The sequence below is a fragment of the Mus caroli genome, unplaced genomic scaffold, assembly GCF_978045245.1.
Source record: "Mus caroli unplaced genomic scaffold, Mus_caroli_1 scaffold_4, whole genome shotgun sequence".
Taxonomy (NCBI): domain Eukaryota; kingdom Metazoa; phylum Chordata; class Mammalia; order Rodentia; family Muridae; genus Mus; species Mus caroli.
The window spans coordinates 5,367,735-5,390,386 of record NW_028227259.1 but is presented as its reverse complement, the minus strand read 5'-3'; the positions used below and the strand labels follow the sequence as shown (position 1 = coordinate 5,390,386).

Below are 22,652 nucleotides of genomic sequence, written 5' to 3'. Positions count from 1 at the left end.
CCTTTTTCATCTTTGTTGACTGCAACAAACTGCTTTCTCCAGGGCTGGTTCCACTCCCTGTTAGCAGCTTTTCTCAGCATGTATCCCATGGCTCTGGCATCTTTAACATCTTTGGTGCTGCAAGGCAATTTCAATGTTACAGCTTCTTGTTTCAGTGTCTGGGATTCCACTTGATCTTTTGGACTCCTCCTATGGGCGGCCATCACTTCTCCATCTCTGTCCTCTGTAGCACTCTAAGCTCAGGTTGATCCACTCCACTACAGCTGCTGTTCTTGGTGATCATCCCATGGTACTGACATCTCCAATACACTGGGGTGTTCCACTCCAACTAGGCTTCACCAAAAGCCTCTCATAGACTCTCTTCATGGTGCCAAGCCTCAAATCCTTTGCATGACCCCTTCAGTCCTGCGCCATCAACTACAGCTGAGGCTGCACCTTCACCAATGGCCTTCCATGGTCTCTCACAGTGCCAAGCCTCAGCTGCTCTTCATAACCCCTTTACGCTTTCAAAACTAGTACCACCTTAGTGACTCTTTCCCATTACCAAGTACAGCTGCAGCAGGAGGTTCAACCTTGGCTGTCTCTGGAACACAGCTTCTTTTGTTTTTTTCTTTTTTTTGCAAATAAAGAAAATATTTAATAAAAAATTAGTTACATTCTTATACAGCAATAACAAACAATAATGCAGGTATTTGAAAATATGAAATATCCTATGAAACAATATTATCAAATAGACTAATCCTTCTGTAACACATAATAGACGTGACTGATCTTTAGGATTAAAAATGTAAACTTTAGAGAATAGACCTTTACCAAACAACTGAGTAATCATTGACCTATATTATAATAAAGACTAAAAATCAATACAATAGGCTCTTGAATCTTGCCATAATCATCCATTAAGTAAAATTTTTATTCAATGACAATTTTCTTTTTTTTTTAATTTTTAATATTTTTTATTACATATTTTCCTCAATTACATTTCCAATGCTATCCCAAAAGTTCCCCATACCCCCCCACTTCCCTACCCACCCATTCCCATTCTTTTGGCCCTGGCATTCCCCTATATTGGGGCATATAAAGTTTGCAAGTCCAATGGGCCTCTCTTTCTAGTGATGGCCGACTAGGTCATCTTTCGATACGAGGTGGTGTTCTTCTATTCCTATTTTACTTAGGTTTTGGTCTTTTAATAGTGTCCCAGATTTCCTGAATATTTTGTTTCAGGAACATTTTAGATTTAGCATTTTTGACTGATATATTGATTTCTTCCGTTGTATCTTCTACACCTGAGATTCTCTCTTCAATCTCTTATTCTATTGGTGATGTTTGTGTCTGTAGTTACTGTTTTCCATCTCCAGGATTCCCTCAGTTTGTGTTTTCTTTGTTGTTTCTATTTCCATTTTCTGGCCCTGAACAGTTTTATTCATTTCTTTTACCTGATTTTTTTTTTTTTTTTTGGCTTTCTTTTAGGGATTCATTTCCTCTAATAGTTTGTTATGCTGAACTTTTAAAAAAAATTAATTTTATTCACTTTATATCCTGATCGCTGCCTACCCCCCATCCAGGTGCTCCCCTCACAAGTCCCTCCTCCCATTCCCCTCCCCTTCTCCTTTGATAGTGGAGGCCCCTCCTGGATGTCACCTCCACACCACCCCATTCTAGCATGTCAAGACTCATCAGGGCTAGGCATATTCTCTCCCACTGACGCAAGACAAGAAAGCCCAGTTCCGTGAACTTTCTTGGACTTCTTAAATGGATTTTTTTTTTTGTTTTTTGGGTTTTTTTGTTTGTTTGTTTTTCTCCTTTTTAAGGACCTCTATCAGCTTCAAAAAAATGGTTTTGAGGTAATTTTCTTGTGTTGTGCTTGAGCTGAATTGGAATGTCCAGGGCTCTGGTGGTGACATATTGCCCTGGCTTGTGTTCTTACACTGGCCTAGAGGCATCTGGGTTTGGGGTAATTATAGATTGAGGTGCTGACTTCTGAGTTTATCTTTGTTGGATGTTTTTCCCCTTGGTATCTGTTTCCTCTCTGGTCTTTTGTCCTGAATGACCTGTGGTTCTGGTTACCAGCAAGTCTTCCGGTGCAGTAGCGTGTCTCCACCGGATTTTGGCAGCGTACATGACTTCTGGGGTTTGGAGTACTGGTGTTGCTTTTGGAATTCTGGGGTTCTGAGAACTGACACGGCCTCTGGGGTGCCCATATGGCCTCTGAGGTTCCAGGTGCCGGCATGGCCTCCAGGAGAGCCGGAGTCTCCTGCCAGAGTTGTGGCCCAGGATAAGGAGCCAAGGGTGTGGGTTGCTGTTGGGGACAGCTGGATGGGCTCTAAGAAGTGTTAGTGGGAGGTGGACAATATATTACAGGTTGGGGGTGTTTTTTGTAGAGCAGACCTCAGTAGCTTTTTAAAAGACATTATTTAGAAGTAGTCGTTCAAGTTTTTTGAACCTTGTTTAAATCCAAGAACAGAAAGGGTGGATAGACATGCTAAGTCTTGGTGTGAAAAAAGCCAAAGCCTTTTTCACAAAACAGGTGATATTGTCAGCATGATTACAGATCTAGAGAAGAAAATTACCACAAGAATGTCATATCACTGATTTTCCTTCTTGTCTTCCCTTCTAGGTGTTGCTGGCACTAATATCATAATAGGAATAATTGCCGGTACCATTTTAGTGCTGGCCCTCATCTTAGGAATAACTGCCTGGGGTTATAAGTAAGTCAAATATTTCAGTAGTATCACTATCAAAATGCACCATAAATTTTTATTAAGACCTGGAGAGATGACTCAGTGTGTAAAAGTGGCAAGTGCTCTTGGAGAGGGCTCATTTTCAATTCCTAGTACCATTGTTGGGTAGTGCCTAAACACATATACCTCTACTTCCAGGGGATCTGACACCATCTGCTATCCTTTTTATGTATCTGTGCTCAAATATGTATGTGTGTGTCTGTGCATGCGCGCACGCGCGCGCACACACACACACACACACACACTAGAGAGAGAGACAGAGAGAGAGACAGAGAGACAGAGAGAGAGACAGAGAGACAGAGACAGAGAGACAAAGGAAGGAAGGAAGGAAGGAAGGAAGGAAGGAAGGAAGGAAGGAAGGAAGGAAGGAAGAGGAAGGAAGGGAGGGAGGGATTTAGAAATGTTTACGGTGTAGTTATAAAATATTTTGAATAAATGTTAACTGGAAGGTGGTATATCATTACTTTGTATTTGCATCAACAATCAGTCTAGTCCAAGAGTCTGTGATTACCCAGCCTCAGTGTGGTTAGAAGTAACGATACATTATTACAGTTTAGATTTCAAACATATCTTTTCCTATTCTGCAAGTACTGACTGCTGTTTGAGGTCCTTAGAGTGACACGGCCATGAGTGAATGCCTACTGTATCCGGGCATCACGTTAACGGCAGAGCCCTTGTGTTGTTAATAGCCATTAGTACAGATGAGTCACTTCCTGTAAAAAACACACTCTTGTGAGACTCACTTTCAAAATTCAGTTTCCTTCTTAAGCTTCAAAACTCAGCACAGAATTTTTTCTTTTAATTTTTAAAAGAGGAGAGTCATACTACATTTGAATATTTAGTAGCCTTAGATGTTTGCTAAGTAAATGTTCTCAAACATTTCTATATTTACTATTTAAAATTTCGCTTTTGTAGACTTAAAATGTAAATTTTTCTTTAGTATTCTAGTAACTATTTAGTGTTATGGTTTATAAGGGTAAACATTTAATTCTTGGGTTAGGTTTGCATTACTGGGGAAATACCTGAGGAAGCAGCTTAGAAGTAGAGGTTCATGGTGGTTGGTTTCAGAGGTTGCTACCCGCTGTTATGTGACCACATTGCTTTGCGTGAAGGCAGAAGACCATGGTGGAGGAGGCAAGCTGCTCACTAAAGCAAGAGCTCATCATTGTAGTGATCCCTCCACCCAAAAAGCTATTCAGCTATGAATCCAGAATTGGATCAACCCATTGATGATGTGAGAACCTCCGTAATCTTATTACCTTCTAAATACCCTAATTTTAAGCAATGCTGCATAAGGACCATGCATTTAACACATAAGCTTTTGTGGATATTTAGATCCAAGCTATAATGGATAGCTCGTCTCTTCAACATTTCAACTTAATATTGCATTTTACTGTCTCTGGTAATTTCCCAGTCAGTGCCCTAGCCCTGGAGTCTTCCATTTGGAAGACCCAACATCTAACCTCATTTGATAGCATTTGTCCTTCCTGGATCAAATTCAAGTCACTAAATTGGGGATTAAAAAATCTTACATTTGGGGCCATAGAGATGGATCAGCAGTTAAAAAATACATCCTGCTCTTACGGAGTTCAGTTCCCAACACCCACATCAGGTGACTCAAAACCACTTAGATGTCCAGCTTTAGGGGATTTGACAGTGTTTTCTGGCCTTTGAAGGTTCCTGCCCTCCCATGCACATATGTACAGTGCACATACATACACACACATTACACAAATACACATAAATACACACACATACACACACATTTATTTTAAATTCATGAATATAGACACATACACACACATTGATTTTAAATTCATAAATACACACACATACACACACAAATTGATTTTAAATTTAATATTTACTCTGTGTGTGTGTATATATGTGTGTGTGTGTGTGTGTGTGTGTGTGTGTGTGTGTGTATAATCATCTTTGTTCTTTGGGTCATTATATGTCAAACATTCACACCAGTAAACTCTCTTACAGGAAGCAGTATGGCTGTCATCTACTGTGGTCTGAAACCAGTAGAATCAAAGGAGACACCTTTAAATGTTTATGCAACAATTATTTGTAAAATTAAAACCCTACATGGGTTTTACTGAAAGGGAGAGCAATTATTTTATGGCTTGTATGCTGCCAATGTTAAAATTTAGGAAGCCATTTATGGATGGCTATATTAACTAAACCAGACAGCATAATGAAGTAGCATGGTTCTTCTACATGGGATAGCCTGGAAAAAGAGCTCACAGCATCAGACTTGGCTTTGCCCTGATTAAATTGGTACCTAGCCCTAGATCAGTTGTAAGAGATTCTGAATGCATTTGAGCATCTTGTATATTTCCATTTGTGAAGTGTGATTTGGGCACTTATAAACATGGACGTCTGAAAGAAAAGGCTTTCCTCATGCCTCAAGCAAATGAACTTTGTGTTGAGACGCTCTTTTTTAACGTCTCTGATGCAGGACACCCATACTAATGCCTACCATAAGCACTGATGTTTTGTTTTAGCTCAATTATTTTACTTGTTTACATAAAAATTGTTCCAGAGTGTGTGAGTTTCTACTACTTGCTGATATATGTGGGTATTTCATTTATGTAATCCTGGAAAATATTATTGTTCAAAAAAGTTGAAACTAAAACATGCCTATTGCTAATGAACTTATCTTTGTCTGTAGAGGTTACCTGCTTTCTTCAGGGGAGTTACATTTTTCTTTTTAGCATTTCTAAATGTATACATTTTTAAATTTGATTAAGAAATCTCATTCATATTGTACTAGCCCTACAATTTTATTAGTATCCCTATATACTAGTATTCCTAATAATTATTTATAAAGTAATAGAAAAATTAAAAATCTACACAAGGTTTTAGAGTTTTAAAAAATTATTCGGAATATGTTTATTTGGATTTTTGTTTGTTTGTTTATTTGTTTTGTTTTTCTGACAGGGTCTTACTCTGTAGTCCTGGCTAGCTTTGAACTCACTTTATAGGCCAGACTGGCTTTGAACTTCTTTTGCCTCCTAAGTATTGGGATTAAAGGTGTGCACCACCACACCCAGCTCAGAATATGTTTGGAAACTGAGTGAGAATGTAGACATTTTATTGGAGCAATTAAGCTATGAAAATAATTTTTAAAATTCTGGTTGAAGTTACAAAACTGTGGCCCTAACTCCTTTCTCCAAGCCTTCGAAGAGGGACAGGAAGCAAAGGACACTCACTCAGAGCTGTGGAGCTAGGGCCCAGAATGAGATGAAAAAGTAAAACATTGCATAGAAAGATGCCAGGCTCACGTTTCCCATGTCTGATAGCTAATAGACTGGATCCAATTGTCACTTTTATCCTATCTGCTTCTCGTTAGCCATACATAACAGAATGGACTGGTAGGTGAAGGTGCCACCCATGCTGTACCTGAAGGACAGAACACCACATGATCTGGTCACTTGACTTTCTAATATGTCTTCAAAATATTAACATTCAATTGCATCAAGATAGAAAGCAGTGACTTTTGAAAAAAAAATTACCACTAGTGCATTATTCATGCTTCTGAATGAATTTTTGTTTAAGGTTAGTTTATTGTGAAAGTCATGTAAGTTTATTTTGGATCATGGTCAAATCAAAACTGGAAATTAAACAGTGAGCAAATGCATCCAGTATGATGCTTGAGTAAGATGTTATTAATTCCTATGAAGGGCCAGCTTTATTTTAATGCATTTTTATTGAGCATACATGATGAATCTATCGCTCTGGAGTGGTTGTATTTTCTCCTACTTGAGCTTCTAAGAGTGAGCTATAGTAGCTATAGTCAGATGTTTATATTTCAATAGGAGAAAGGTAGGACTTATTTCTATGAAATGTCGTTAATTTGTGCAAATAATTGAATTATTTTTATTTTAAATTAGTATTCACTCATCTATATCTGTTAATCTATCATATCTGTATATAATCTATCTATATCTACAGCTATAGATATATAAATATTTCATATTTATATGAAGGCATATATTTAAAATAGAATTGGCAAGGCTGGTGAGATGGCTTAGTGGGTAAGACTATTAGCTCATCTTCCAGAGGGCCCATTTTCAATCTTAGTTGTGGGGGATCAGACACGCTCTTTTGGCTTCTATGAGTATTGCATATACATGCTGCAGAGACATACATGCAGGCAAAACACCCATACTTATAAAGTAGTAATAGATAAATAAAAATGTAAAAACAGTAAGATTGGCTCTAGATCATTATTAAGTATTTGGTGCAATGACACTGATATTGAGAAAACAGTTACTCTTTAAGTATTACAACCTAAGTTGTGCCTTTTAAAATGGGCAGCTAGGCTGGAGACATGGCTCAAGGGTAGAGTGCTTGCTGCTCTCGCAAAAGACCCAAGCTTGGTTCCAAGCACCTGCATGATCATCCGTACCCCACTTCTGAAGGCTCCAAGAGCACTAGGCATCCCTATAGTATAGATACATCCATGCAGGCAACGTATGGAACACCTCCATAAGATATACATAAAATAAAAACAAGCAAATCGTTAACATTACTACATAGTAAATTAAAACAGGTAATTGTTTGGCAATATTGTCACTTTAGTGTCATCTCTTCCTATGATAAAGTGAAATTCTGTGCATGTTCCTGATTTTAACCTTACAGTTCAAATTCCTCTGAGGACGATGGTTCAGCGAATGCTGGGGATGTGGGGAGGTGTTTAACGTTCTGCTCATGGGCTTCTATAAGTAACTAATGCCTTGTTTTCTTCCTTTCTTCTGTCTATGAACAGAAACTACCGAGAACAGAGGTATGTGATGACAGTGACCTGAATTTATGACTGAAAGCTTTAACCCTTTGTGTCACTGTTAGAACTCATACATGCAGTTTCAAGTAGATTTTTGTGTTCTATGTAATAATGATCCTTGACCCTTTATGATTTTGAAATAATAATTAACATTGTTATGTTTAATAGCAATATATAGAGAGAAATAGTTTTTTCCATCGGAAACAAACTTCCTTTATGTTAAGTTGTCATGTTTGTTTACATTGGTTTTTTTGGTTTGCCCTCATGTTTATAACATAATTATCCAATACTCTCTGAGAGAATTGATTTTTGTACTGTTGTGGTAGTAATAATTTTCATAACTTACAAAGTTTATCAATTTTTGCTATCAAGGAAATGTTTTCCACTTGTGAACCAGGTCTCTTTATGTAAGAAAGTAGTTTTGTATGATTTGATAATCATAAAAGTAGCTAAAGAGGGAATTTGCATAGTTAGAATCTCTGAGCTTTTATGTCTCCTGTAAAGCCCATAGAAAGTCAAACACCTATCTAGCATAGCCTTATTGTCTCCATTTAGCAAGCAGTACAAAAAGAGACAGAGCATCCACGATTTTTATAACAATTGATGGTTTTGTCTAAGTCGGCATAGTATGGAGATGGACATTTCTCTTCTCACATTTCTAAGACTCTTAATTCTACTTGCTCTACTAAAACCTAAACTGTTATCTCAGAAACGGATGAACAAACCCACACCAGGTATTACACATCACATACTGTTCCGTTATAGGTTCAGTGTATTTGCACAGACTCCTGCTTAAGGTTTCCTCTGTCCCACTGCATACCACTGGCCGTTTAGGAGTAGATAGTGATAAATGTCATGAGACCTGTTCAGATACCATGGTTGATGAAACACAATGATGTTCGATATAATCATTTTCAAAGGAGAAAGCAACAAAGTGTGGACGTTATGCATTGAAGTATCTTTATGGGCATTCTTTGAGGCACTATGCATTACAGGGGGAAAGGATTGTTCCAACAGACACAGCATAAGTCAGTCTTCTAAAATTATCCACACACTTCAAATAAAGGCCCACCCAGTTCCAAAGATGCCAGGGTCTAAAGGCAAGAATTTTTATGTTATTTTTACCTTTAAATTAGGATTGCCTCTGTGGTTCTATAGTGGGAAGCCCTACTGGCAAAAGATTAGTCATTAGTCTACTCCTGTGTGGTATAGGAAAATCACTAACGTCTCTCCACTCTAAGGTCAGAGTTCTTTGTAATCCTTAAGGCATGGTGGTCAAGCAAGAGGACAGCTGTAGTCATCAGCCAGGTTGACGTCCTACATTCTTTTGGGCTGGTAAAACATGAAGTTTTGCTTTGGCATTTATGCTTCAAGCAATATTAAATATATGACCATTTGCCAGATCACTATTAACATAGAATGGCTTAGAACTGCCAAATTGGGCATAATGTTCAAAATTTTTGAAGAAGACAAGCTTACAATTCTATAAATGAATCAGATAACAAACTTCCTGTTGAACAAAAACAATAGCAACCCCATTCTGGGACTTAATGGACACATAACCCCACACACATATAATAATAATAATGTGCAAACACATGTATATATAAAATAGTCCTTCAGTGTCATATTGGGAATCGTGGAACAATGGGGCCACAGTGAAGCCTTAGATGTGGAGTCATTGGAAAGATGACTGCTTACCTCATTCTTTAAAGCCGCCAGGCAACAAAACTTCTACCTTTTCTCCTGAGTCAATCTTACTGTTTGTTGAGGGAAAATTATATAGAGCATGAGAGCTTTATGGTTTACCACAAGAACTGTACATTTTAGTTTTTAGTCAGGTTTGCAAATACAAATAGGATAAGGAACATTTGCTGAACTTAAGTTTATAAGACATCCACTTTGGGCTGGAGTTCTTTCTCTGTGTTTGCAATAACCACACATCACGGTGATCAATGAGGAACATTGTAATTAGACTTCATCTCTCCCCTCTGTCGTTTCCCTTTAAACAGTCTTTTCCCCAACATCCCCTTTATCTCTCTTTATCCATTTTATTTTCTGTTCGTGGATTCCCCACCTTTTCTCTCCCATATCTTTCTTGTTTTTTTCCTTTTTCTTTCTTTCTTTCTTTCTTCTTCTTCTTCTTCTTCTTCTTCTTCTTCTTCTTCTTCTTCTTCTTCTTCTTCTTCTTCTTTTTCTTTTTTTACATTCTTCATATTTCAGTGATATTCATCATCTGTCAACATGACTTGGTATACCTTATATGATATTTCTCAAAACAAGAGAGTAAATTCCTATAAGAGACCGCTCAGACACTAACAAGGGAATGAAGAAATGCCTCCTTCACACTGCGATTATAACCTGGATACCTTTTCTCACTGATCAGTTTTTGAATATGTATTTGGACTGATGGGACAAATATCACTACTTAATAAATACTTTTAAAGAAAATCAAATTTCTCTTTTAATTTGATCAACAATTTATCTAAAGACTTTGCGATTAGTACAAGAAACTCTTTTTTGATGTTGAAATTTATAATGCTTAATACTAGCTTGTTTATTGTTATGAACATATTGTTATCTAAAATAGAATAAAATAGTTACTAAGCTTGTACATTATAGATGCAGGGAAATAGTAATATAGCTTGCATAGTCTGCCTACCCAAAACCATTAAGTTATGGGTGTATTTCCTTGTGTTAGCCAATAGAAATTCCTTTAAAAATGTTATTCAATAAGGCACATTAGTTCAACCTAGAGGTTGTATATTAGAGAAAAAAATGAATGTAGCAAAGGTTGATTTTTTTTTTTTAGGAAAAATAATTCAGTTTCAAAGCATCTTTTTTATTAATTATTATATAAACATGCATGTATCTACATATTTGTATATGGCATAATAAATACACAGAAAATTTCCCATTTGAAAACTTAGCACTCATCAGTCCAAATAATTTTTTCAGGATCCAAATTGGCAAACATAAAACCACTAAAAATTTTTTATCATGATTTTTTTCTTAGATATTTTCTTTATTTACATCTCAAATGCTATTCCGAAAGTTCCCTATACCCTCCCCCCAGACTAAAAATTTTTAGACAGATGCCATAAAAATAGGTCACCAACTTGAAAAAGAAGTATAATTAAAGAATTTCAAGAGCTCATGTAGTTGGCTTTCTGTGGTTTTTCATAGCAAATGTTATTTTATGGATCACAAGAGCCTGGTATTCTCTCTCCTCACTAAAGCAAGAAGTAGTGGTCTACTAACATATAATGGGTACTGTAGAAAGGATAAGTGAGAAGTAGTGGTCTACTAACATATAATGGGTACTGTAGAAAGGGTAAGTGAGAAGTAGTGGTCTACTAACGTATAATGGGTACTGTAGAAAGGATAAGTGAGAAGTAGTGGTCTACTAACGTATAATGGGTACTGTAGAAAGGATAAGTGAGAAGTAGTGGTCTACTAACATATAATGGGTACTGTAGAAAGGATAAGTGAGAAGTAGTGGTCTACTAACATATAATGGGTACTGTAGAAAGGGTAAGTGAGAAGTAGTGGTCTACTAACATATAATGGGTACTGTAGAAAGGGTAAGTGAGAAGTAGTGGTCTACTAACATATAATGGGTACTGTAGAAAGGGTAAGTGAGAAGTAGTGGTCTACTAACATATAATGGGTACTGTAGAAAGGGTAAGTGAGAAGTAGTGGTCTACTAACATATAATGGGTACTGTAGAAAGGGTAAGTGAGAAGTAGTGGTCTACTAACATATAATGGGTACTGTAGAAAGGGTAAGTGAGAAGTAGTGGTCTACTAACATATAATGGGTACTGTAGAAAGGGTAAGTGAGAAGTAGTGGTCTACTAACATATAATGGGTACTGTAGAAAGGGTAAGTGAGAAGTAGTGGTCTACTAACATATAATGGGTACTGTAGAAAGGGTAAGTGAGAAGTAGTGGTCTACTAACATATAATGGGTACTGTAGAAAGGGTAAGTGAGAAGTAGTGGTCTACTAACGTATAATGGGTACTGTAGAAAGGGTAAGTGAGAAGTAGTGGTCTACTAACGTATAATGGGTACTGTAGAAAGGATAAGTGAGAAGTAGTGGTATACTAACGTATAATGGGTACTGTAGAAAGGGTAAGTGAGAAGTAGTGGTCTACTAACGTATAATGGGTACTGTAGAAAGGGTAAGTGAGAAGTAGTGGTCTACTAACGTATAATGGGTACTGTAGAAAGGGTAAGTGAGAAGTAGTGGTCTACTAACGTATAATGGGTACTGTAGAAAGGGTAAGTGAGAAGTAGTGGTCTACTAACGTATAATGGGTACTGTAGAAAGGGTAAGTGAGAAGTAGTGGTCTACTAACATATAATGGGTACTGTAGAAAGGGTAAGTGAGAAGTAGTGGTCTACTAACATATAATGGGTACTGTAGAAAGGGTAAGTGAGAAGTAGTGGTCTACTAACATATAATGGGTACTGTAGAAAGGGTAAGTGAGAAGTAGTGGTCTACTAACATATAATGGGTACTGTAGAAAGGGTAAGTGAGAAGTAGTGGTCTACTAACATATAATGGGTACTGTAGAAAGGGTAAGTGAGAAGTAGTGGTCTACTAACATATAATGGGTACTGTAGAAAGGGTAAGTGAGAAGTAGTGGTCTACTAACATATAATGGGTACTGTAGAAAGGGTAAGTGAGAAGTAGTGGTCTACTAACATATAATGGGTACTGTAGAAAGGGTAAGTGAGAAGTAGTGGTCTACTAACATATAATGGGTACTGTAGAAAGGGTAAGTGAGAAGTAGTGGTCTACTAACATATAATGGGTACTGTAGAAAGGGTAAGTGAGAAGTAGTGGTCTACTAACATATAATGGGTACTGTAGAAAGGGTAAGTGAGAAGTAGTGGTCTACTAACATATAATGGGTACTGTAGAAAGGGTAAGTGAGAAGTAGTGGTCTACTAACATATAATGGGTACTGTAGAAAGGGTAAGTGAGAAGTAGTGGTCTACTAACATATAATGGGTACTGTAGAAAGGGTAAGTGAGAAGTAGTGGTCTACTAACATATAATGGGTACTGTAGAAAGGGTAAGTGAGAAGTAGTGGTCTACTAACATATAATGGGTACTGTAGAAAGGGTAAGTGTTCAGACAGTGAAGGATGTCCAAAACTCTCAAGAAAGCTGTGAAGAAATTGATCATGTGTTACTGGCATTACCGTGTTAGGGAAGTTACTTCTATTCCTTGTGGGGTTTTAAGGTGACTGCTAAGAAGTAATACCAGCGTTCTGGATACTTTTAGGGTAAAGTCACTTTTACAGTGTGGCCAGAATGGTGAAGGAAGAAGTATCCTAGAACTATATTAAACTGGGACTTTTCTAACTCCACATCTGATTCCATTATTTTGGGGATACCTCTGTCAGTCAAGGTTGGAGCTAGTTTTAGAAACTAGTTTAGTGAAACTTTTCCCCCTTAGTTATTGTATGGAGAGCTAGAGAAAGATCACTCAGGGTAAAACTAAAATCCATGCTTTATTTGTATCAACTGAGCAATCTTTTCCAGATTTGTAATCTATGAGTATAAGTTATCCAGATGATGTAGGAGAGGATGTTTAGTCAGAAGCAACTAAGCATTTTAACATCTCAACACCATAGGAATCAGTATTATCAAGGGAACGTCTGAAAAGGGGATGTGAGAGTTAAAGCTTAGCATCTGCAGGCAGACAGTCAGGGTAACTCACAGGAACTGAATTGGGAAGGGACTTACGAACTTATGCTTGTTGGAGACTTATTGATGTGTACCTGTCGGAAATCCTTAGTCTGTCCCTAGCTTTTGACACCTCCACCTATAGCATGAGCGAAAGTGATCAAGATTTGGATGCATTTGGCTGTTTGAGGCCATGCATTAAATGATTTGATTGTTGGCTGTAGGCAGAGTTGTCTGGGGGTTGGGGGGTATTGAAGGTGTCTTTCCAGTTCTTGTAGGAGAGGTACTGAGACTTCCTCACTCATTTATAAAGAGACAAATGGCTTCAATTCCTGCAGCCCAGGTTAAGCAGATGGTCCTGCCTTTCCCTCCTGCTATGGTGGAGATAGCCAACTGTGGCCACCATCTGTCATAGATGCTTTTCCATAGTCCTCCAAGAAGCTCAGCTACTCTTCAACCGTTTCTTCCTCTAATACATCCCTTCACACATTCTGCTGTCTGGCATAAAGTTGTAGCTTTGATGCAAGTTTGATTCGTTTAACCTTCCTTTAAATAATGAAGCGGCAAACTGAACACCAAATTCCAATGAGGTTTGATTTGGATTTAATTATAGAATACCAGTAAGCAATGCAGTCTTTCAAAACCAAATCAAGGTGATAGTGTATTTAAAATGATAAAGAATTTATTCATCACATTTGAAAAAATAATGCCCTGCTTTATTGGAGCAAGGAATGTGCAAACACGACTTCAATATCATTTTAAGAGACAGAAGCTATTGTAGTTAACATCTCTAGGTAGAATGAGGTTGCATTAAAAATAACTCATCTTTCCATATTTCTCCTGAAAAAAAAAAGGCTTTGTTCACCCAGCCTACAAAGTCTCCATGATTACATTTCTGACCTCCACAGCTGGAATGAGTTGAATTTGTCGCATTGATTAATAACCTCATGTGTTGTAGATTTGATCATGTAGACCATTATCCCTCCCCTCCCTTTTTCTTGAAATAATATTTGTATATGTCTGTGTTCATGTGTGTGTCTTGTTTTCTGACTCTGAAATGTTTATTATGCCTTAGACAGTTACCCCAGGGAGATTATGTAAAAAAGCCTGGCGATGGCGACTCTTTTTATAGCGACTTTCCTCCCGGAGGCAGCACAAACTCAGCATCTAGTTCTAAGAAGAGGTCTGCTTTTCTGTCGCATTTTCAGATTTCCACCTGTTCCATCACACATTATTCCATTAGTCAGAACATTTCATTATTTTGCAGCAGGTTTGATTACTTCTTCCTTCTTTCTTGAATGTTAAAATAGTATCCCTTGTTCTTTGATTGCTCTACTTCAAAATGTCCTATGCTCAGAACCTGTGTTTTATTAAAAAAAAAAAATTAGGCCACAGAATTGAAACAAAATAAAATGACTCAAAATCCAGGGAGAAACCGCAGGGTTTTTCCCATCATGTTGCACATGGCTCAAGAAACTAAGCATTGTATTGAAAATATTTTCACATGGTGAGCTTTATGTCATGCTTGGTAGTCAAAGAAAAAGGGTACTGTCATGCTTCAGTAAAGGCAATTAAGATAGACTGGCAATATAAGTGCTGCATTGAATAGTATTTAATGTTGTATATTTCAAAGCTACGCTTGCTGTGAAAAAAGATTGCTTCTCTGTGAATCATATATTTAATATTATGATTTTCTGCAATGTAGACCTTATAACTTTCATCTTAGTTGAAAAATTAAGTATGATTGATATTTGCCCAAGTTTTATAATAGCATAGGTAGGATTACTATATTATTTATGTCTCAAACTCTAATGATACTTTCTTGTCCTAGCATCTTAAGATGTCTGACACTTTTTAAAAGTCTGCATGCTGTATAACCAGTTAACAGTAAATGATTAGAAAAAAAATAAATAGGAGGTTTCACAGGGCGGGACCTGCCTTCACATTAAAGGGAACTAAGATATTCTTATAGAAAAAAATATTAAGTTTCCATTGAGGTATAAAGGATGGAGAAAAAATTTCAGATGATTCCCTCAACTCTGGGCACATTGACGGAACAAGTTTATTAAGAGGCAACATGGTCTCTTCTGATAGTCTGTGTTGAGTGGATGATCTGTAAAACCATCCACATGGTGCTCAGTCTTTAGGCACTGAATATGAAGGAACACAGAACAGTTAATCCCTGAGAACTTTCGTAAGCACATTTCCTTACATAACAGAACTCAAATCAAAAGCAGTGCTACTATTGAGTCTGGGAGTATATCCTATAGCATACACTTTACAGAGTATAGACATTACTCTTTTAATCTATTAGTGAGGACTTCTTGGCTAAGAGAAGATGACTGAGTATCTGTGAGCACTCTCTGATATAAATATTTTCTTGGTCGAGTACAGATATTTAAATTAAATACATTTGTACCAAATATGAATTACTTGCAATTAGAAAATTATGTTGAAAAAGTTCCAGCATAGGAAAGTAGCTGTGCTAACTGTGCCAAGTTCTGTTTGCTTTTGGTCAGAACAGTCCTTTTCCAGCTGCTGTTACTAGTAATTAGTCAGGATGTTTCTCGGGAACGTGGCTCAAGCATAATGTTATTTTCCACAGTTCCTAAAGGAGCTTTAAGATACGTGGGAGTAATCCCCAGAGTTTGTAAAATATTACTATAGGTTCTGATGTTTAGTCAGTCAACAGCATATCAAATTATTAGACTTTAGATTACGTTTGTTGCAATTCTTTTTCTTTCTGGCATAAGGTAGGTGTGCTGATTCTTATAGATAATCCATTTAATAACGGTAGGATAGAAACAGCAGAGGGCTCAATGGTGCATGGGCTTTGTGAGAGATGTCTCCATGATAAATATCTGATTCATTTCAGTTGTCAGACAGTTACCTAACATGCATTATGTTCATCAGGGCCATATTTGTTTAGAAAAATACCATCTCTCAGATAATAATATTATCAATTTAAACCTGTCTATTGCTTTAATGAAGTTAGCAAGGTTCAGCTGAGTAAATTTTATGTACTCTCTTAAAAGTCCATGTTCTCATGATATCTGAATGGAAATCATTGCTTTACAATTAAGAAACATCTATGGTGGTACCCCATTATAACCCTGCCACTGGGGTTATGTGACTTTAATACTTGCAGAATTTGCTCTGCGGTTGCTGTGTTCTGGAGAATGTAAATTGGCTTGTTTTACATCTGGATACTTTCTCATTTATGATTACTGTAATGGGGTTCCATTGTATTTGACTTTTCTTAAATTGAATGTTGTGTAATTCTGCCTTCTTCATGAAGACCCTCATGTTTTCTTCATTCTTTCATTCCAGATTTATTTATTTATTATTTATTTATTTTAATGCACAGTAATGCTCAGAAATTTTGCTTAGTGATTCCAAAACATTTATCTGATATATTTTTGAACAATATGTAAATACTTCTAATTTCAGGTCAAATGGACTCTCTCATTCTTGGAGTGAAAGGATTCCAGACACAAAACATATTTCAGACATCTGTGAAAATGGGAGACCTCGCAGTAACTCCTGGCAAGGTAGTGAACAGTGCTCAGAATGTAAGACCTGTATTCTGGAGACCTGTGAAATGTGTTCTTTCCCATAAGCAATTCAGCTCTTCTACCAACAAAGAGGTTTAGCATGAAAGACTAGCTGTTTGCTTTTGTTTTTCTTTGACATTTCCTTGTTGGGAAATGAGGGCTTCAGTAGCAATGTAGGCAGGACGCATTAGAGGGTCCTCAGATTCAGAAGCCGCGTTCTGAGGTAATTCTGGTTATAAACTACGCCCTCTACAAATACCATACAATAAGACACAAAACAATTATTTATATGAATATTTAACTGTAAATGCTCTTTTTCAGGTAACATGGGAGGCAACAAAAAGAAAATCAGAGGGAAAAGATTTAGACCTCGATCTAACTCAACTGAGTAAGTTGTACTTTTAATGGGAAAGGTTCTGTGTATTTAGTGTTAAATAATCAGAGAGTCAAAGAATCACCTTCCATGCCTCTGGAGTTGGTTTTGTCTTTTTATTTCTCTTTGCCCTATAAAAATTAACCTTGGCTTTTCTCTTTTACATAGGCATCTCCGCAACTGTGCCCATACCAATATTCACTGATAGTGGGGTCTCACCCTTGCCGCGGGCTTTTCCTCCAGTCACCTGCCATTGTGGTGTTTTGGTTTCCTTTGAAGGGGATTATGATAGCTTTCCTTTCTTCTCATCACTGGGGTCCAGCCATTTCAAAGGGTCACCCTTCCTGTCCCCTGGAAGCACAAGGGAGACACTGTATTAGAGCATGCCAGTGCTCACAGTCCGAAGCCACTCTGAGGTCCATAGCTGCTATCTAAGCATTCTCTCAGACTAATGGAATGAGCTTCCCTTTTAAGTTGTCCTTCTGACGACATTCGAAAGGCCACCTACCTAAACTTGCTCTTTACCCGAATCATTGTCACCAACGCAACCCTGTGTTAAATGATAGCCACATTTTTAAGGGGGGGGGGTCGAAAGTTACACTTAAAGTCCTTTATACTGAAATAAGCATGATGCAATTTTTGGTGTTGTTTCTTTCTTCACTTAAGAAAGTGTAAGCAAGACATAGACTCCACAAACCCTTATCCCCCTCCATAGGGTGAGGCCCACCCTTAGAATTCTTTCCACTGACTTGCCCTCTGCAGGTGATTACCTTTGCTCTTTCCAAGGCTCCTAGACTGTTGTGTTCCTGTCTCACTCTAGTGGTAGTTATTATTCTCAGGATCTCCGTATTCCTTAGGAAAATCGAGTAGCAGGTGTTTGTTAACTGCTTATTAGACACTCATGTTAGCCTTTCCAGTCTAGGAATAATAACATTGCCCTGACATGTGGACCTTGCACCTGAATGGTAGTGTCTTGTAAGTGTCTTATCAACATTTAATAGAGGATACTTTTACCTTAGAAATAATAGCAGTTTCAAGTGATACCATTGCATGGTCCAGAATGGCATTTTAGAACTCCATCACAAATAACTAATCTACTAGAGTTTATCTTCTGCATCCCCGGGGTGCTTGGGTGCTTTAGGGCTCACTGCAGATAAACTCTTCCTGGAATGTTGTTTGGTTTGGTTTGCATGAGGCCACGTGGTAAGAGGCTCCTTAGCTTAGCCTCCTTGCAGATCACAGATACAACTGTGAGGTGCTCTATGGAACTTCCTTTTGGTACTGTTCAGTGTTCTAACAGTATTTCTATAGATAGACTCTGACAGCTCCGAAGTGAAAAGAAAAGCTCAGCAGGATATTAAAGCTGCGAGTTCAGGAGTCAGAGAGCATTTGGTATTCAGCAATATTCATGTATTTTCTAAGGCAATCATTTATTTTTAAAAATGAATAGAACTCTACTTATCTCATGACAAAATTATATTATGGATATCCTTTAATCTTGCCTATGCTATAATTAAGTTCTAATATTTAGTGTGTGAGAGTATAATAGAAATTTCTTAGTGACGAAGAAAGGTTGCCTCATTTTTCAGAATTTTCTGAATTTGGCTACATGACTCATGTTAATTAATTGGAGTCAAATCTGTGAAGCTTTCTTGTATGGAAACTGTCTGCACACACACACATACACACACACACAAACACACACATGGAAAATATGAAGTTCTGATACATAGCATACCAAGACTTATCTTAGCAATTTTTATACTTCCCATATATAAGTCATACAACACGATTATGATAGGAGCTACTACTACCATTTCTGTGAGTGTCCTAGGAGCAGAATGAGCATAACCACAGGAAGCACATCCTGTTTCTTTTTCATAATAAGAACTATTTCAGGTCTGTTATTTCATCATCCCCTTTAGTACCACATCATCCAAAAGGATGATGAAAAATTGGGCCTGAATTTAAACATGCACCCCAAGTTCATGCATGCAATGTAAGTTTAAAAAAAATAAAACACTAAATGGTTATATTGTTTTCCCACTCAAAGATTTTGCATCTTCCATGTTGTTGTGCATGATATAATTTTTTTGGCTTAGACTTTGTATTATATATTGTGTTTTTACAGGAGGGAGCCCCAAGCACCCGAGCCTGGGCACTCCCTCGCCCAGACAATCCCATCCCAAGGCATAAGCCCAGGGGGCTCTGACAGCCCCCAGACAGGGAGTCTGGATCACAGGTCAGTCTCCACCTGCCCCCCATGCTGGGCTGCCACGTAATCTCCCTCCAAGTCCCTTCCTTGGCTGAGAGCAGGGTCATTTGATCTTTGACTGAGCCCCCATATCTGTTCAGTGGTACTCCTAGCCCAGTCAGCACCAGCTGATTTTCCTCTGGCTTTCCGTCCTGGAGAACACAAAGAGGCTCTCCTATCCTGTCCAATGCATTTTTTTTATTTTATTTTTTATTTTTTGCATGTTGCACTAACAAGCCACGCTAAGTCAAGTCACGTAGGCAGGGTCATTATAGTCTGATAAAGGCCCATCTTTCTAGCTACCATGGCAGGCCCCCAGAGCTCGCTATAGCGCAGCTCTGAAGCAGAGGTAAAGGTCCATCATATATAAGTCAGGGTATGTGTTTGGAACGTTCGTGGATCAGCCATAGCACCTGTCATTTGAGTTTTGAAGATTGTCAGTGAAAGGAACAAAGGTTTCCCCCAGGAAGTGGCTTCCTGCCTGTGGGAAACTGAATGTGCTGTGTGGCAGGGTCTCACCTGATGACGGCTGCATGGGCTTGTCTATAGTTATTCTGAGGCCGTTCACTTTATCATCAGCGATTGCACTTGCTTTTTGACTTTTCCTTTCTGTTTGACGTCTCGGTGGGAATGTTCATGCAAGTTTTAATTGCCTATCTCTGTGAAAAGTGCAAGCTGTCAATGTTTGTGGCTAAAGGCAAAACTAACGTGAGTTCCTCCTGAATCTGGAGACACACCATGGCAAAAATGGTCTCATAAGCATAAACATCAACCGAACCCTTCTTTCAGGGTGGAGTCTTTTTTGTTTTGTAGAGTATCTTCTTTATGGCTAACAATAAGGGAAATGGCTGTGGAGAAATAACATGATTTTAAAATATAACTGGAAATATAGTGGTTTTTGGTTTAAATATATTTATAAGTAACTCTGACTGGATATGAGGGAGAGAAACAAACCTTAACTAAAAATTTTATAATTTTACCAGACCTGTTTCCAAATAAGTCTTATGGAAATGGGACCTTCAAATAAGTCTTATGGAAACAGCACATGGGAGCTACTTCTTTTTCAGATAAGAAATCCCAGTAAACCTCCATAACCTTCCAGTGCTCAATGGTCAAATTAATGGTTTTGTAAGGGCAAATCATAAGGGATGTGTTCTTGTTTAGCTCCACAGTATAAGTCAAAGGAACTCTGTGGCAAACAACAACTATACCTCCAGTTTTACTGCCTTTGAGATTTGCACGGTCATCCTGATGGAGCTGGTGCCAGGTCCACCAGGGAGGTGTTAGCATTACTCTCTGGCAGCCATTCTTTTGGAAAGCAACTTCTGAGGGCATTTCTCAACGCACCCATGAACATTTTAGTCTGGAGTGCCCAAAGAGGAGGAAGGAGCCTTGGGGCTTCCATTAAATCATTCCCCAGCTTCAAGATCATGGAGGCCCACTGAGACTGCAGTTTATGTGCTTGGGGACTCCAGGATCACACTACAGGACATCTCTTGTTTGGTACAGAAGCCAGCAGGAGAGCACTTCAAGTTGATTCCTGCTTTGACTCTGTTATGGAGAGAAGAAGAGTGGTCTTGTAGAAAAGCAATTGTAACCTAAAAGGGGAACATGGCTCCTTTAAATTGTCTGCCAAAATACCAGATTAGAATTGCAGCTGTCCTGAATATTTTCAAAAAGCACCAATATAATTTGAGAAGCAAGGAGCCAATTGAGTGGAGGCTTAGAGAAAGCTGCTTTTGCAATGGGCAAATGGGACTTCTGACTGAAGTGACTGAAGTAGACTTGCTGACTCACAGTGGGAAGTCACTGGAAGGGGCTTTCCTCGAAATGTAATACATGATAGAATGAATGCCTTGCACCTTGTAGCTGAGACGATTCCTCCTCTGCCATTGTATAGACTGCCCTGTGTCCACCCAGTGTCCACCCTGGTTTATCTGCCATAGCTGCTTGCATTTGGAGGGTGAAAGCATCCTGGCTAAGCTTGTGCTCTGTATTTTCAGATTTTCTATCTTGTTCTGCTTTCTTTGTTCCTTCCATTGCTCTCTGCAGGTATTTAAACCCATGGTTCAAAAGAGACTATAATGTAGCTAAGTGGGTAGAAGATGTGAATAAAAACACTGAAGGACCGTACTTTAGGTATTTTATAAATTACTTTTATCTCCCTTTAACACTCTCCCAGCACATAGAAGTACTGTAGTGTGACTGGTGCCTCTCTCTCTCTCTCTCTCTCTCTCTCTCTCTCTCTCTCTCTCTCTCTGTCTCACCTCCTAATACAAGTTCCTATAGGTAGAAAGGGGCCACATTCATTTGCTGCCTTTTGATGTATTTGGCTTCCTTGAGCGAGCCTAGTTCTCTTCTGAATATTTCAAATGAAGCCATTTGAAAGGGTTGCCGTTAGTGCATGTCCCTGCCCTGTCACCTTCTTGAGCATTTAAGTAGCTTTCTCCTCATTGTATGCTATGTAGTGTTCTATGGGCATGAAACATACCTTTCACTAATAAAGAAGCACTATTAACCTCAATGATATAATTTCCATAACCTAAACGTTTTCATAATATATTTTTTCTGCTTATTATCTAAGAGTGCATAGGAGTGCATAGAAAAACGCAAGGAAAACACTTGCAAAGAAACTAAACTGGAATGTTATTTCAAGCAGAAATAATGATTTGGTCAGATTGGAAAGATGGTTGTGATATTATTGATCCTATAATGCAGTGATCGTACTGATCATAACTTGTAGTTAGCCGAGCTTTGCCTGTCCTGTAGAACCATTTGCTAGGAGTGAGGGCTGTGCTGGGAAGAGTCCCTTATGGCTTCTCAATCAAATGGTGGGGATTGTTTTTATGCTTCAGAAGCAGGGAACAGATAGAAAACACTCTTGACTAACAATGGCAACTTCCTACATTCTAAAAACTGGTCACGTTCCTCAATTCCCTGAAGTTCATATTACAAATTAGAAAACATCTGCTAGGCCTCTCTGTGTCATTTACCCCCTCTTTATAACATGGTTACCCAGCGGTAGATGTCCACTTTACATCTTACTATTTTGTGGAAACTAATGCAAAGAAGAAAAGGACTCGGTCGCTACCTCTTCTGAGCACAATTGAGTTCACATTACTTATGCCACAACTTGGGTCAGCACTAAATGGATATGAAAATGTGCTATGTCTATTAACTCTCAGCACCTATATACGGTGGACTTTCTCTTCCAGTGTACCATTTAGTTTAGTCATGT

The 22,652-nt window shown here is 38.1% G+C and overlaps 1 protein-coding gene across 18 annotated transcripts in view; it reads left to right on the top strand.

Moving 5' to 3' along the window:
• Nucleotides 1–22,652, top strand: part of Adam22 (ADAM metallopeptidase domain 22) — a 259,361-nt gene that overhangs the window by 228,393 nt on the left and 8,316 nt on the right. For 2 of the 18 annotated variants that reach the window (XM_085836408.1, XM_085836425.1), the window contains 7 exons: nucleotides 2,618–2,708; nucleotides 7,519–7,536; nucleotides 14,309–14,503; nucleotides 16,684–16,784; nucleotides 17,109–17,175; nucleotides 19,292–19,402; nucleotides 21,467–21,553. In XM_085836408.1, the coding sequence (XP_085692534.1) occupies nucleotides 2,618–2,708; nucleotides 7,519–7,536; nucleotides 14,309–14,503; nucleotides 16,684–16,784; nucleotides 17,109–17,175; nucleotides 19,292–19,402; nucleotides 21,467–21,553 (670 nt within the window). Of the gene's footprint in view, nucleotides 1–2,617; nucleotides 2,709–7,518; nucleotides 7,537–14,308; nucleotides 14,504–16,683; nucleotides 16,785–17,108; nucleotides 17,176–17,328; nucleotides 17,381–19,291; nucleotides 19,403–21,466; nucleotides 21,554–22,652 lie in introns of those variants that run through there. The other 16 variants (XM_085836417.1, XM_085836414.1, XM_085836409.1 and 13 more) reach the window with 15 other exon arrangements.